Below are 16,775 nucleotides of genomic sequence, written 5' to 3'. Positions count from 1 at the left end.
TTGCTAATGTTGGGCACTTTCTTTCTCAAAATAGACAAGCCCCTCATTCCTATTTAAAGGGTGTCTACATTTGTGAGACGTTGAATTTATAAGTCTGCTAAATTATTAAGAAGCTCAATTAGATTATAAATTGTCCAGTTTCTTGATATATTTTCCTTCTAATACATCCTTACAATTTTCCATATTTTGACTAATAGGAATTGGTCAGAACCACTGGTTCTGGTAGAGGAATTGGTCAGAACCACTATTTATTATCATCTCTGGCTTTTAAGCATCTGGGCTCTTTGTTCCATTTCTAAGGATAATAACAGCAGTCTGGCAAAGGAGCTCCCAAACCAAAACCTGGGAGCATTCTCACCTGAAATCACCCCTCATTATAATCCAGACCATAGACCCAGATCAACAGATGAGGGGAGCTTTTTAAATATGATTCTGTGCTTTTTCCTGTTCTAGTCTCCCACCAACTTTTCCATCTTAAGCTGTAACCTTGTTTTATATTTCAGGGAGTTACCTTGTTTTTGTAAAACGAGGATTATTAATTGTCTTTTGGCCCCTTTGCATTTTAATTAGACCTTGCAGAAACAACAAAATACTTGTCATGAGAAACTGGAGGATCTTTGCAGCTGGATAGGGCAGGCGGAAAGAGCATTGGTAGGCCACCAAGGCAGAGCCTCCCAGCAGGATCTTTCTGCTTTGCAGAAGAACCAAAGTGACTTGAAGGTCAGTATAAGTTAATTCATTTATTTGCATTTTGTCAACAAATATTTATAAAGGCTTGCTTATGTGCCAGGCACGTGCTTAGTGTTAGCAACATAATGGTAAATAACCCTGCTCACATGATGCTTACAGTCTAGTGAAAGAGATGGATATTATAGATAATCACAAAAATGTACAAATAATTATTAACTATTATACATATAAAGGAAAAGTTACATGAGAACATATAACAGAGACTCAATCTAGTCTAGGATGTCAGAAAAGATTACCTTGAAGAAATGTCCCTTACCCTGAGAAATGAACGCTGTGTAGGGGTTAAGGAATGCAGGGGTGGTAGATGGAAGAGAATATGCAGGCTGAGGCCTATGTGTCTGTCTTCAGGTGGGAATGGGATCAAGCACCACATATTCCAGAACTGAAAGAAAGCTAGTTCAATTGGGCTAAAAAGAACAAAAGGAAGATTAGGAATGATGAGGCTGGAAACTAGGCAGTACCCACACCTTGCTGGTTCTTACAGGCTACAGTGAGGATAAGGAGAGTAGGAAGGACTCAGCTAGAATACTGCTGTCAACTCTTCTTTATAGAAGAGTGATCTCTTCGAGGATAACTCATTACAAAATAAAAATCTCTGCTATTCACCATGTTTATGGGTCTCCTTTTTTGTCTTCACTAAATATTTTCTCAGAAATTTCAATTTAAATGTTGCTTAAAAAATTAAATATTAAGAGACATACATCTGTTGCAGATATGTCAATCCCAGTCATTCCACCTTCGTCCTGTTAGGTCTTAGGCAGCTAAAGTTGAAGGTCTGCCATTCCTGTTTTCATGTGTTAGGATTTACAGGACGACATTCAGAATCGCGCCGCCTCAGTTGCCAGTGTTGTCAAAGACATCGAAGGGTTCCTGGAAGAGAACCAGACCAAGCTGAGCCCCCAGGAGTTGACAACTCTTCGGGAAAAACTTCATCAGGCGAAGGAGCAGTATGAGGCTCTTCAGGCACGGACGCGGGTGGCCCAGAAGGAGCTAGAGGAAGTAGTGACCTCAGCCTTACAGCAGGAGACTGAAAAGGTAACCAGACTGCTGTGACACTTGGTATTTTTCAAAAAAGAAAATATTAGCACCTACACAAATGAAAGGTGATGAGGAGGAACTGCCTTACACAGAGCATAGAGTCATGAAAAGGGGCTGTTTCAGGAACAGGACTGTGAGCCAGTACTTTATTTTCATCAATATTCTGAAGAACTTTAAGTCAGGAATAATTGGTAGGAAGTTTATATTACAAAAAATAAAAATAAAAACTCTGGCATTCTGTGTATTTGGTATTCTGAATAATAGGAAAATGTCAGAAAGAATTTAGTGAGGAAGGGTGGTACCCTGGGGAGGAAAATGCAAATGGCATGTTTCTTACATGAATCTAGACTGGTGATCCAGGAGTGTGGGGGGAAGTAACTGGGGAGTCTCCAAGCTTTTTCACTGTAGTTTCAGGGAGATCATGGCACTGGGGTAAACCCACGAGAAGGTGAAGTCTCAAATGGTCTTCTGCACCCTACTTGGCACTAGCAGATTGAATTAGAATCCTTTGTCCAGCCATGGACTCTGATGCTAACAGGGAGGTAGAGAAAATAGAAATAAGTTACCTGAAGATGAAGTCTGAACTATGTGAATGTATCCCTTGGCATATCCTTTTTAATCAATTAAAATACTTGAGGAGTCATGAAATCGTTTCAGTACTCGGTGTTCTGTTTGGCAGAGGAAAGGATAGGAGAAGTCTGTATTTCCCTTAGGAAGACGCAGCCAGGTAATTGAGTATGGCTGTGTTATCTCTTACCCTGCCAAGCCAGTGTATCACTTTTGCATGCCTAGAAAGAATGCCGAGAGGCCTTGCTGGGATGGCTGGATTAAATCACCTCTTAATAAAATAAGGGCCTTTAAATCCTAGGATTCCCCCCCCCCCTTTTTTTAAAATTGATTTTAGACAGGAAGGGAGAGAGAGAGAAACACCAATTAGTTGCCTCCTGTGTGAACCCACAACCTAGGTATATGCCCTCACCAGGAATCGAACCTGTGACCCTGTGGTGCATGGGACAATGCTCCAACCAACTGAGCCACACTGGCCAAGGCTCTCCCTATCTTTTAAAGCAGTAAGATATACACAAAAATCTAGAGATTATTTTCAATAATTATTTTTTCAACAGATTTAGCTCCTCGTTCTTTTTTGTGGGTTCAAAGATTGCCTATACCCAATCTTAGAGCTTCTCATTTTCTTTAGCATAAACATTTCCCTCTTGACTTCACCTGTAACCTATAATAGCTGAGTATCTAAGGCCTTCACATCAGACTCCCTTTACTCCTTTCAGAGTAAAGCAGCAAAGGAACTGGCAGAGAACAGGAGTAAGATTGATGCTCTCTTGGATTGGGTGGCTTCAGTGGGGTCACCTGGTGGACAGATGGAGCAGCTGTCAGGAGCTAGCCTGGAGAAAGGTGCCTTGGATACCACTGACGGCCACATGGGCGTGAACCAGGCCTCAGAGAAACTGGACAAGCAGTATGAGAAGATGAAGGTGAGTCTGTTGCTTGCCCTCACTGTGCTGGGGACTCTTTTCTGCCCTGAGCAAGTGACCAGTACCTCTTTGCTCCTGAATCCAGGGAGCACCTCTCAGTTCATATTCTTTGACACTTGAAATACTCACATAGCACTACTTCACATAGCACTCCTCTGCCCTTGATAATCTATTCCTTTCCCCCAGGCACCATTTCACATACTGGTGTGCTTTTAATATAGTCCTAGACTTGCTCTCATCTTTCAAAATAAACTTTCCTTTGGTAGTTTCATCCATTCATGATACTTCAATTACCGTTTGTACTCAATAATTGCATATATATATATTTGTCTCTAGCCCAAATGCTGTCCTGAGCTTCAAGCCATTATATGAATCTGTCTTTCTCTTGACAAGTTGGAATCACAAGCATCTCAAACTGAAAAATGGAATGCCTGTTCATTATAATACCCCTCTCCTGATCAAACACATTGTCCTTCCTGTATTAATTGCCTGAATTAGACATCATTCAAACCTCCTTTCCCTGCCTCACTGTCCCATATCAAATCAGCCATCAAATGCCATGTTGCTTATATCTCTTTCACAGGCAGCCCACGTCTTCATCTCCGTGGAGATATTATTGTGGTTTGGACTTGTATTACTATAGTAGCTTTTACTGGTCTCCTTACCTGTAGGCTTTAATCCTCCAATTCATCCCCCACACTAAGTAATCTTTCTAAAATGCTGTATCCTTTTAATGGCTTCCTATTTTACTCATGAAACCATTTCTTTCTTACTATTTCTCTCTACTCATTTATTCCTTCATTTAGCAAATATTGAGCATCTGCTATATGACAGGCATTGGAGATAAATCAGTGAACTAACCAGATAAACCGTCTCCTGGGACATTAGCTGGCACATGCAGGCACATTATATTGCGTGGTTGAGAGAGAATGATATATTCAGGGCACTTTAACACACGCATCACATATTTCAGTAGTTCTACCTTCCTAGCACAAAAAATTTGGTGTAGCTGGAGTGCTTCTATTGAACGGCTTGTGTGGACCAATGCCTATTGTGTACTAATGGGATTTCTGCCTCTGGCATGCCCATTCTGTGCTTGGGAGGTTCATTGTAGTGTGTCCCCCAAGGCCCTGGCATGGAGCAGAGATGGTTCTGCTGTCCTAGGAGCCTTCCTGACACCTCTTGCTGGTAGTGTCAGTCAGCTTGACCAAGTAGTATTTCCATCCTAGGAAGGAAACGGCCTTACTTATAGGTGGATGGGTTGGAGGATGAGAAGGGGGCATCGGGATGGTACATAGACAGGCTGTGGTACTAGATGCTCCTTACTAGTTATTTGAGCAGGATATGTTTCTCACCCCACCTTCCCTGAGAGGGTGTTGGAATCTGAGGCTATCAGATTGCGGTTGATACAGGTTGAAACCGGACAATATTCTGAAGAAAAGTAAGCTTAGTCCTTCTCTAGGTAGTTGCATCAACAATATAGGTAGTTAGGAACACTGAGTGAACTCCCTCTGACTTCTGTTAGACTCGGGAAGAACGTTGTTTGAACAACCACTACTGTCCTTCTTTCACTTCTGTTCCCTGGGAATAGAAAAAAGGTCCACATGGAAACACATGGAGATAGCACAAATTACCTGTGCTGTCCAGAAACACAGCTCACTCTCATTAATGCATAACTCATTTACTTAATGCATTAATTTCCCTAGATCTTTCCTGTTAGGACAGTCTCCATAGATAATTGACTGACATATTTCATAGCTAAGAATTGGTAATTGTCCCATGTATGGCTCACCCAGCTTATTCTCTCCTTCCATTCATGTGGGTAATTATGCGTTGGCCATTTGTACCTTCTCTTAGACTTAGGATGATTTAGTGAAGAGAGTCGGGTCAACAATTCATCCCTTAACTACCTGCATGACCTTAGTCAATAGTACATCTTTTTGGTAATCACTTAACCCCGTCTTTAATATGGATATTTTATTGTCTTCCTACATTGTAGATTGTGCAGCAAATCAGATGAGACAATACATGTAAAATATCTTTGAAAACGTTAAGATTCTGTGTGTGTCAGTTCAGCTGGAATATGGCATAATGCTTAGAGAGAGAGAGATTGGTGACTTCTGAGCAGCTATAAAAGTGGCCTATGAAAATCTCTCTCTACTTCTAGTTGTAGACATAACCACATTATTGTGGTGTCCCTGCTAATTGTCCTTTGTTTTGGGGGATTTTTTGCCAGGCCCATCACCAAGAATTGCTATCTCAGCAGCAAAATTTCATCCTGGCCACCCAGTCAGCTCAGGCCTTCCTGGACCAGCATGGCCACAATCTCACACCTGAGGAACGGCAGACACTGCAGGAGAAGCTAGGAGAGCTAAAGGAACAGTATGCGACTTCCCTGGCCCAGTCAGAGGCAGGGCTGAAGCAGGTGCAGACACTACGGGATGAGCTGCAGAAGTTTCTGCAGGACCATAGAGAGTTTGAAAACTGGCTCGAACGGTCTGAGAAAGAGCTGGAGAACATGCACCAGGGAAGCAGCAGCCCCGAATCCCTCCCCTCCCTGCTAAAGCGGCAGGGGAGCTTCTCGGAGGATGTAATTTCCCACAAAGGAGACTTGAGATTTGTGACCATCTCAGGACAGAAAGTGTTGGACACTGAAAACTGCCTGGAGGAAGGCAGAGAGCCATCAGCAGCTGGAACCTTAGTGAAGGACAAGCTGAAGGATGCAACAGAGAGATACACTGCTCTCCATTCAAAGGTATGGGAGAGGCTCCTGGCAGCCTCTGGTGAACCGATCGTGGCAGCCCTCACACAACTGTAGGTGGTTTCTGAGACTTAGAAACCTCAGGACACAGGGAATGAGCTAATTTGTATACTGACCACAGATAGAGCGTCTTTATGAGCAGTGCAAAAATGCAAAACATGAAGGCTCACGGCTAGTGCCCGATCCTAGCAATATCAGCAGCGCGTCTCACTCCAGAGGTGCTGGTGGAGGTGCTTGCCTTCTGTATCATGACCAGCCCACAAGGGCTCCTCGGAGACATAGCGCAGGGGGAACTTAAACCCAGTGCACAGTCTGTATTCCTGGACAGAGCATCGGGGGCAAATCCATATCTTCCTATCAGAGAACTCCTTTTAGCTCTTAAGGCATAGAATCGAGTCAGTTCTTCTCACCCAGGGGTAAATTCATATCTTCCTATCAGAGAACTCCTTTTAGCTTCTAAGGCATAGAATCGAGTCAGTTCTTCTCACCCGTCTTGTGCTTTGTATCAATACCTCTAACCCTCAGAGAGACACTTTTCTCAGTCCCATTTCTCTTGCAACCTGATGCATATTTCTTTGATGGCTTACCATACAACTCACTAAATCTTCCCCAGTGTGTAATAGAGTTGAGGTGAATAGAATGGATCAAATGATGAGGAACCCACTCATGAAAAGGATGTTGCTACTTATCTATCCATGGGCACTACCCCTAACTGCATCCACAGTGAGTTCCCTGTAACAGAGCCCAGCCTCTCTCTGGACTATGCCTGGGATGCTGCTGCCTTGGGCCTGGCCTGGCCTAAGCTTTCTTTCCCTCCTTTCTCTGGCACAGTGTACACGACTGGGCTCTCACCTGAACATGCTGCTAGGCCATTATCAGCAGTTCCAGAGCAGCGCTGACAGCCTGCAGGCCTGGATGCAGGCCTGTGAGGTCAAGGTGGAGAAGCTCCTCTCAGATACTGTGGCCTCTGACCCTGGGGTCCTGCAACAGCAGCTTGCAACAACAAAGGTAAGCCAGGACACAGGCTGTTGTACTGCATGGCTTACAGCACCCAAAAGTAATGCAAACACTGGCCTTTGGGTTAAAAACAATGGTTGGGATGCCTTGGACAAGATCTCATTCCTAAACGATTTATTCTAATATCGGTGGCTCTGGTTAAGCTGAGAATTATTCTGTGCAGCTTATCATACAACTCACTCTGGGTCCTAGAACCAGCTTTGATTACTCACTCAGATGTTTTTCTTCTGTCCCTTTTCATCAACAAGCAGCAGTTGCAGGAGGAATTGGCTGAACACCAAGTACCTGTAGAAAAACTTCAAAAAGTAGCTTGTGACCTCATGGAAATTAAAGGGAAACCAGCCCCAGACCACATGCGTGTTCAAGAAACTACAGGTATGAAACAGCAACAGGCATAGTGCTAATTCCTAGTGTATACCTCTGTTCCATAGTTGATCCCATTGTGTTGTACAGGTATCTGGTGCTAGCTGGGTGCTGGGGATATACACGTGAATAGCTCACCCGCTCATGAACTTTATTCTTATACTAGGGGCCCGGTGCATGAAATTCATGCACTGGGGGGGGGGGGGGGCGGAGTGTCCCTCAGCCCAGCCTGCCCCCTCTCACATACTGGGAGTCCACAGGGGATGTCCTATTGACAGCTTAGGCCCCGCTCCCTGCTCCCCTTGGGGAGTGGGCCTAAGCAGCAGTCTGGCCTCCCTTTGTGGGAGGTGACCGGGCTGATCAGGGGAAGGAACCAGCCCCATAACGCCACTGCTGCAGCCACTGCCAGTCACCGCAGCCAGCAAGGTTTTTTCATCAACATGGACTCCAGTCCCATCACCATGAAAAAATCACAACTTTTTTTAGGCATTTTCAAGATGTGTCTTTCATATAATAATAATTCCTTTATTATTTTTTTATCCTCACCTGAGGATATGTTTCCATTGATTTTTAGAGAATGTGAAAGAGAAAGGGAAAGACAGAGAGAAACATCAATATGATAGGAACACTTTGATTGGTTGCCACCTGCATGAGCCCTGAACCTGGGTCCCGGCCGGAGAGGATCCTGCAACCTAGGTACATGCCCTTGGTCAGAATTGAACCCAGACCCTGCCATCGGCAGGCCAAGGCATTATCCACTGAGCCAAACCCGCTAGGGCAGGATATGACATTTCTTAGCCCTCCAGCAGCGGACCTTCATTTTTTTCACCAGGAGTGTGGTGAAAAACCCTAGATCACCATTTTGGATTCTTATTACCCAAGTTACTAAGAATATTACCAGTGGCATACAGGGAGCTTAATCAATGAGTGGTCAGAAAAGGTGCTTCCTCTGTAGTTCACACCAATCTGTGGCTTGGCACCCCACCCACCCCCACCCCAGGCTTGACGCCTCTGGCCCGGGCTTCAGGCCTGGGCAGGGGAACCCCATCTCCCCCGATCACGGGCTCCACCCTTGCCCAGGCCTGATGCCTTGGCCAGAGGCATCGACCCCCATCACCCTCCGATTGCCAGATTGGCCCCTTGCCCAGGCCTGATGCCTCCACCAGAGGTGTAAGGCCAGGGCAGGGGACCCCCATCTCCCTCCCATAGCTGGCTCCGCCCCCCGCCCAGGCCTGATGCCTCTGGCCCAGGTATCAGGCCTGAGCAGGGGACCCGCACACCCCTCCGATTGACAGCTCCACCCCCCGCCCAGGCCTGACGCCTCAGCCAAAGGCGTTGACCCCCATCACCCTCCAATCGCAGGATTGGCCCCTTGCCCAGGCCTGATGCCTCTGCCAGAGATGTCAGGCCTGGGCAGGGGACCCTCATTTCCCCCTGATCACTGGCTCTGCCCCCCTGCCCAGGCCTTATGCCTCTGGCCCAGGCATCAGGCCTGGGCAGGGGACCCCCAGACCTCTCTGATTGCTGGCTCCGCCCCTGGCCTAGGCCTGATGCCTCTGGCCCAGGTTTCAGGCCTGGGCAGGGAACCCCCATCTCCCCCCGATCACCAGCTCCGCCCTTTCCCAGGCCTGATGCCTCTGGCCCAGGCATCAGCCCTGGGCAGGGGACCCCCATCTCCCTCTGATCGCTTGCTCCACCCCCTGCCCAAGCCTGACGCCTCTGACCCAGGCTTCAGGCTTGGGCAGGGGATCCTCATATACCCCCAATCACCGGCTCCTCACCCCACCCAGGCCTGATGCCTCTGGCCCAGGCATCAGGCCTGGGCAGAGGACCCCCAGCCCCCTCTGATTGCTGGCTCCGTCCCCCGCCCAGGCCTTATGCCTTGGCCAGAGGAGTTGACCCTCATCACCCTCCAATCGCCGGATTGGCCCCTGCCTAGACCTAATGCCTCTGACCAAGGCCTTAGGCCTGGGCAGGGGACCCCCAGCTCCCCACAGTTGCAGGCTCCACCCCTGCCCAGGCCTAACGTCTTTGGCCAAGGCTTTAGGTATGGGCAAGGGACCTCTAGCTCCCTGGACTGCCAGTTCTGCCCCTGCCCAGCTCCCATTGCCGGCTCCACCCCTGCTTCCTGCTATCAGTGGCCAGGTGGCAAAGGCGCCGGGTTCTCTGATCACAACTGGGGGGCAGGGCAAAGGTGGCCCCCAGGACCGCCTTTGCCCTGCCCCCAGCTCTTAGCTCCCCCCTTGGTTTCCGATCACCGTCAGTGGCAGGGGACTTCTTCCATCCTTTCCCTTTCGCCTCCCAGCATCGTGCCTACATATGCAAATTAACCACCGTCTTTGTTGGCGGTTAACCGCCATCTTAGTTGGCCGTTTGCATATCGCCCTGATTAACCAATGGGAAGGGTAGCGGATGTACGGCTAATTACCATGTTTCTCTTTTATTAGATAGGATCATTGAAGGACCTTTGCAATCTGGCTTCAACCCCTTTCGCCAAGGCATTCTGCCTTCTAGATACACCCTACATCTTTCCTTTCCCAAGTAAACTAGTCATTTCTTCATTGCTTTAATCCTGACGTTTTTCCTGTTGCTTACCTGATAACATTAAATAAGGGCTTCCCATGCATGATGAACTCTTACTCATGCTTCAAGATGTAGCCAAGAGATTGCTTTCTTTGTAAAGTCCTCACCACCACCACCACCACCTCCCAAAAGAAATAAAAGATAAGAAATAATCGGGGGTTTTTTCAGGCCTCTCTAGTACTCTTTTTTTTTCTTTTACTTTTAAAATATTTATTTATTTTTAAATTTTATTTTAGAGAGGGAGGAAGAGACAGATAGAGAGAGGGAGAGAAATATTGATGTAAGAGAGATACAGAGATTGGATGTGCCCAACTGGGGATTGAACCTGAAACCTAGATATGTGCCCTGACGGGGAATTGAGCCCATGACTTCCTAGTGCGTGGGCTGATGCTCCCAAACCACTGAGCAACACCAGCCAGGGCAAGTCAATTAAATTTTTTTTCCTCGCTCTAGTACCACTATAGCACTTAGGATTTTATTTTCATGGTTAGTTGTGCCTTCCTCTGCCTGCCCTCTCTTTCAGAGTCTTAGGTTTGAAGAAGGCAAGGACTTTATCACAATTATCTATAGTCCTCAGTATCTAGCACAATTTCTGGCATGTAGTAGGTGCTAAATAAATAATGTTCATGGAATCTGGCTCAGATACTAATATTCTTTAAGCTTATTACTTCTGTTTGTCTTAATGTCTGTTATAATTAACATGCAACTTAATACATTTTTTTTTAAAGCACAACACAAAAATAGCCTCCACTTTCTCTTTTCATGGCCATGTTTTTCCAGATTCCATACTTAGCCATTTCCAAAGCCTCTCCTCTAGCCTGGCTGAGCGCTCTGCTCTGCTGCAGAAGGCAATTGCCCAATCTCAGAGCGTGCAGGAAAGCCTGGACAGCTTGTTGCAGTCCATCATGGAAGTTGAAAAAAACCTGGAAGAGGAACAGGTGGCATCCCTGTCGTCAGAAGTCATCCAAGAAGCCCTGGCCACTAATATGGTAAGACCTCTACCCAAAGAGTTTGCATAGAGTGTATTTGCCATGTCCCATAATTGCATCACTTTGAAAAAGTATCAAGAGAAGAATTTATGTTCATGAATCTTCTGATGATGAGACTTAGACATGATGACTAATCCATGTGAAGATATTGCTATCCAATTTCCAAACCATTGTTAAACTTCAAGAACAATGGCGATAGCAAGGTCATTTGGTGGAATGGGTTAGAGAACTAGGAGGATGAGATATATGATGTTCTGAAGGCTCAGGTCCAATCCTCCAACCCTCCAGAGGAGATAAACGTGTAGTTATTAGAAGTTTGTTTGTGGCTCAGATATCCTAGAACAGAGGTCCTCAAACTATGGCCCGCGGGCCACATGCAAATACAAATATTGTATTTGTTCCCGTTTTGTTTTTTTACTTCACAATAAGATATGTGCAGTGTGCATAGGAATTTGTTCATAGTTTTTTTTTAAACTATAGTCCAGCCCTCCAACAGTCTGAGGGACAGTGAACTGGCCCCCTGTTTAAAAAGCTTGAGGACCCCTGTCCTAGAATAAGTAAGCCAGGAGCTGACACATCTTCTTGATGACAGAAACTGAAGCAGGACATTGCTCGGCAAAAGAGCAGCTTGGAGGCCACTCGTGAGATGGTGACCCGATTCATGGAGACAGCAGACAGCACCACAGCAGCAGTGCTGCAGGGCAAACTGGCGGAGGTGAACCAGCGCTTCCAACAGCTCTGTTTGCAGCAGCAAGAGAAGGAGAGCTCCCTAAAGAAGCTCCTGCCCCAGGCAGAGATGTTTGAACATCTCTCGGAAAAGCTGCAGCAATTCATGGAAAACAAAAGTCGGATGCTGGCCTCTGGAAATCAGCCAGATCACGATATTGCACATTTCTTCCAGCAGATCCAGGTGAGGCTATACCTGCCAAATTGACAGAATAAAGGGAAAAGCAGGGCAAGGAAGGGACCAACATTTACTGAGGACATAAAATGTCAGTCGATATCCTGGAAACTTCACCTACATTATCTTAAAGAATTATCACAGCCATCCTGCAATCTAGATATTGTTTGTCCATTTTTTAGAAACATACCTAGATTTATTTTTCGCTCATACTACATATTCAACCTAAATCAGTAGGATACTTAGCTTATCATGGTCAGTCAGGGATTCAAGTTGATGGAAACTTCATCCTGACAAAGTTTTTATGAAGTTTTCACGTTTGATTTTAATATGTTGATTTTATATTTTGGTAACTTACTGAATTACTTCATTGTTTGATTTAGTTGTATTGTTGACGCTCTTGGATTTTGCAAGTATATTTTCATATAATGTGAAAATGTAGTTTTACCTCTTTTTCAATTTTTTAAAATATATTTTTATTGATTTCAGAGAGGAAGAGAGAGGGAAAGAAAGAAACATCAGTGATGAGAGAGAATCATTGATCAGCTGTCCCGCTCACGCCCCACTCTGGGGATCAAGCCCGCAGCCTCCTGGTTCATAGGTCAACACTCAATCACTGAGCCATACTGGCCAGACTCTTTTTCAATTTTTATGCCACCCATTTTCTCTTACCTGTATCTTCAATAGTGGGGAGAGTGCCTGTTTTACAGACGAGATAGCCTGTAGAAGCTTAGAGAAATTTAATAACTTAAGAGCACAACCTAGTAAGTGGCAAAGCCATGATTGAATTTTAGGTCTTTTCCACTCCAGAACCCTCTATTCTTTTCATTCTGTTATACCACCTAGGTATTGTTCATCTTTCAGTGTGTATTTATTTATAAGGATCAGAGGATTTAATACATTTCCTGTTTGCTTGACAGGAGCTCAATTCGGAAATGGAAGACCAGCAGGACAGCCTTGATACTCTTGAGCATCTGGTCACTGAACTGAGCTCCTGTGGCTTTGCACTAGACCTGTCTCAACACCAGGACAGGATACAGAACCTCAAAAAGGACTTCACAGAGCTACAGAAGATAGTTAAAGAAAGGTGAGTTCCCATATGTGTTGGTCAGTACGGGGTGCTAATTTTTTCTTGCTGTTGAGTGAAATTATTACCTCACCAGTCATTACCAGAAAAGAACTCTGCTGTGGCCCAGCCGGTGTGGCTTAGCGGTTGAGTGTTAACCTATGAACCAGGAGGTCATGGTTCAATTCCCGGTCAGGGCACATGCCTGGGTTGCAGGCTCGATCCCCAGTAGGGGGTGTGCAGAAGGCAGCCAATTGATGATTCTCTCTCATCGATGTTTCAGTCTCTGCCTCTCCCTTCCTCTCTCTGAAAATTAATAACAGTTTTTTTTTTAAAAAAAAAAGGAAAGAAAAAATCTCTGCTACAGAGGGATAGACGATTTGGAAAGTGTCTCTTTCAACCAAAGCTACCCAATCTACTTGATGCTTAGTGGTTTTTCTATTACTAAATGATGAATTCCTTCTGAATAATGGGGCTCAGCTCCCTCTCTGTACCATCAAAAGCCCAGGTCACCTGGACCAAACAGAACAAATTTGAGGCAGCAAGTAGGATTGTGGCAGGATTTGAAATAAAGAGAAAAATTGGAGACTTCTCAGAAATAATTAAGGGTTATATTGGCACTCACCCTGCTTGTTTTGACAACAGTTATTTATTATTATTATTAATCCTCACCAGAGGATATGTTTATTGATTTTAGAGAGAGGAAGTGTTACAGAATTTACCAGGCAACCAAAAAATACACAAGAGTACCAGCAATACAGGAAAAACCCATTTATTTTCAGATGTTTCACATGTACTGGTACAGTGACTCAGGGAGACTGTTTCTCCCCAAATCCTGAGCCAACCAATATGGAGGAAGCTTTCCCTTTGTACCCTTTTGGTTTCTTTGTCCCCCAGATATGGATGGGACTTCCGGACCTTTCGCGGGCTTTGCAGAAAGCCCCGTGTGTTGGGATGGGGGCCATGAGACCACACCTAACGGCCTGGCCTGGCGCCAGCACTGATAACCCCCTCTGGGGGTGGTGTATTGTTCATGGTTTATGGCCTCTGTAAAATGGGAGTACTTAGGTAAACAGGTCTTGCAAGACCAGATAATTAAGGAAGGGGCAGTGACTAGACTATAGGCTAACAGGAATGTGCATTAGGTTACTGGCACAGATTTAGATTACTAGCCCCCCAAAAATGTCTCATTTTCCCCATCAGAAGGGAGAGAGAGAGAACATGAATCCGTTGTCTCCCATATGCACCCCAATCTGGGATTGAATGTGCAACCTAGGTATGTGCCTGATTTGGAATCAAACCCTCAACCTTTTGGTGTACAAGACCAACTGAGCCACCTGGCCAAGGCTTGACAACATTTAGGTTGCTGTTTTTGAAGAGTGTCTGGGTTGGGGTTTTTTAAGGCAAACATGGGAATATATATGACAAAGGTGGCTGATTTCAGGTAATCAGCTCACTGTTGAAAAGCCATGATTCCTCCACTAAAACACCTCACCTGGACTTAAGAGCTGATTAAGATTTTTCTCTCGGGTTAGCAGATGATGGCCTTAGCCACTAGACACAGCGGTTCTCAACCTGTGGGTCGCCTAAGACCACCCTGCATATCAGATATTTACGTTACGATTCATAACAGTAGCAACATTACAGTTATGAAGTAGAAACGAAAATAATTTTATGGTTGGGGGTCACAACATGAGGAACTGTATTTAAAGGGCCAGAAGGTTGAGAACCACTGGACTAGAGGAAAGTAGTTGCTCAAATCAATGCAGGTAATTTAGGGAAGGAGAGAGGGATGAAGGCCAGGCAAGCTTTGTTTTTCTTCCCCATTCTGACGCCATTTCCAAACTTAATTCCAAATTGATTTCTCCTTTCTCCTGGATTTATTTTATTTCCTAGTGTATTTATTCTAACTTCTCAGAGCCTCTTGTTTTAGCATTTTCCTTGTTAAAGGAATTAGCATTTTAATTAGGCCTTGAAAGAGTCTAATACCTAAAAAGTATCAGAGCTGGACTTAAGATCCAAAGCCTACATTCCTTCCATTGTATCATAGAACCTAAATAGCAAGCTCCCTGTAGTTTTTCTCCCTTTCATTTTAGCTTAGAGTAAGACTGGAGACTCCTTTCCCCAGAATGTCCAAACAAGGGCAACAGATTCCTTAGTTTGATGCTCTCCTACATTATATGTGGTTGTTTAGCCAAAGCTGCTGTGGAAAAGATGATGGGAAGAAAAGTACTGTTAGGAAATGATTCCTAGAGTCCCAGAATGAACTTAGTTTTAGTTCAAGTTGACTTCACACAGCTTAGCCTGGCAAGTAACAGAACCTCTCCGTTGACAGAGAGGAAGATGCATCGTCTTGCCAGGAACAATTGGATGAATTCCGGAAGCTGGTTGGGACCTTCCAGAAATGGTTGAAGGAAGTTGAAGGAAATATTCCACCTACAGAGACTTTCATGAGTACTAAAGAGCTGGAAAAGCAGATGGAACACCTGAAGGTAGGTGAACAAAAATATCTCCAGGAATTGGGCTAGACAGCAGTTTAGAAGCATGTATGGACTCATTTCCAGTTATGGTGGGAAAGTGGTGTGAGAAATCCAAATTATCCATCTACATTAGAACTGAAAGTCCTACCTACACCTACCCCTACCCAAGCCCTGAGCACCAAAAATCTATTTAAAAACCAAAACCAAAAATATAATTTTGGAATAATACCTCTGAAGTTTCAGCTGTTCTTGGATACCTCTCATGCTATGGTAGGTCATAAAAAAACATTTGTAAAAGTCCAGTTCTTGAGTAGCTTAAATTCTCATTGTGTGTTTGAGAATTAGACAATTACATGTGAGCAAGTAACAAAACATATGATCAGGAAATCGAGGACATAATTAGTCCTACAACTAATAAAGGAGATGATATAATGAGATGGTTGGAGGTAGTTTCAAGACTAGGACCCCTTTTGTCCCATCCCCTGCAGAATCCCTCTGCACCATTTTTTATTTGTAGTCATTGGGCCTCTGCTTATACCTCTTACACATTCTTCTTTTAATTGAAACCAGCCTCCAACTAACTCTTACACATTTGTCCCCATTGTCTTAGTAAAGCAGGGTTTCTCTTGAACAGATAAGAGTTTGATTGCTTTCACAGAGTCTGTTCCAGGAGCATTTGCTGTAGGGAAATTCCCTAGAGCAGAGGTTCCCAGTTTCTTGGTTCACAATACCCTTAGTGTTTCAAGAAATGTTTCATGGCAACACCAGGCCAAAAACAACAATAAAAAAACCTCACTTGCTAAGTGGTCAGGTCCAAACAACTTAATAGTAGTTGTTCACATGGTGTCCAACAGATGTCACTGTATTTCCCTCAAAATTTTAAAATATCCTATGTCAATACATAGTTCAGTAACTGTAATCCTTTGGAATCAAGCCTGAGTAATAAAGAATTGACAAGCTGAGACTTGATAAGGTTCAGTCTGAAGCTAGGCTGCATGAGCTTGCTAGATGTTCATGGCTCTGGGTCTTCAAATGAAAAGCAAACTAAGTAGATTTCAGGGAACACTAGGAAGGGACTGCAGGCTAGGATATGTCCCAGCTTTGCAAGGAATAAAGTCTTACTGCTGCGGCAGGCAATCCACATCTCAGAGACAATACAACCCGATACTTTTGACATAGAGCAGATGCCATTGTTTCCTAATGGCTTCCTATAGAAGTGAGAGCTTTGACTCCAAACACAATATAAAGTTCTCTTGAACATACAAAATGTAACCTATGACTCTGCGTATTTCTCTATATCTCAGTATCTCCTCATTTTACTCTCCAGTGACCATTTA

General features: G+C 44.6%; 1 protein-coding gene across 15 annotated transcripts in view; it reads left to right on the top strand.

The window, feature by feature from the left end:
- The window catches only part of MACF1 (microtubule actin crosslinking factor 1), a 342,588-nt gene that overhangs the window by 228,201 nt on the left and 97,612 nt on the right, over nucleotides 1–16,775 (top strand). For all 15 annotated transcript variants that reach the window (XM_059690073.1, XM_059690080.1, XM_059690075.1 and 12 more), the window contains 10 exons: nucleotides 571–720; nucleotides 1,552–1,785; nucleotides 3,075–3,278; nucleotides 5,515–6,033; nucleotides 6,871–7,047; nucleotides 7,308–7,431; nucleotides 10,783–10,991; nucleotides 11,584–11,901; nucleotides 12,813–12,979; nucleotides 15,294–15,450. In XM_059690073.1, coding sequence (XP_059546056.1) covers nucleotides 571–720; nucleotides 1,552–1,785; nucleotides 3,075–3,278; nucleotides 5,515–6,033; nucleotides 6,871–7,047; nucleotides 7,308–7,431; nucleotides 10,783–10,991; nucleotides 11,584–11,901; nucleotides 12,813–12,979; nucleotides 15,294–15,450 — 2,259 coding nt within the window. The remainder of the gene's footprint in view (nucleotides 1–570; nucleotides 721–1,551; nucleotides 1,786–3,074; nucleotides 3,279–5,514; nucleotides 6,034–6,870; nucleotides 7,048–7,307; nucleotides 7,432–10,782; nucleotides 10,992–11,583; nucleotides 11,902–12,812; nucleotides 12,980–15,293; nucleotides 15,451–16,775) is intronic.

This window comes from Myotis daubentonii, chromosome 3, assembly GCF_963259705.1.
Source record: "Myotis daubentonii chromosome 3, mMyoDau2.1, whole genome shotgun sequence".
Classification (NCBI taxonomy): domain Eukaryota; kingdom Metazoa; phylum Chordata; class Mammalia; order Chiroptera; family Vespertilionidae; genus Myotis; species Myotis daubentonii.
Note: the sequence above shows the minus strand (reverse complement) of the source record. Positions and strands in the feature narration are given on the sequence as shown.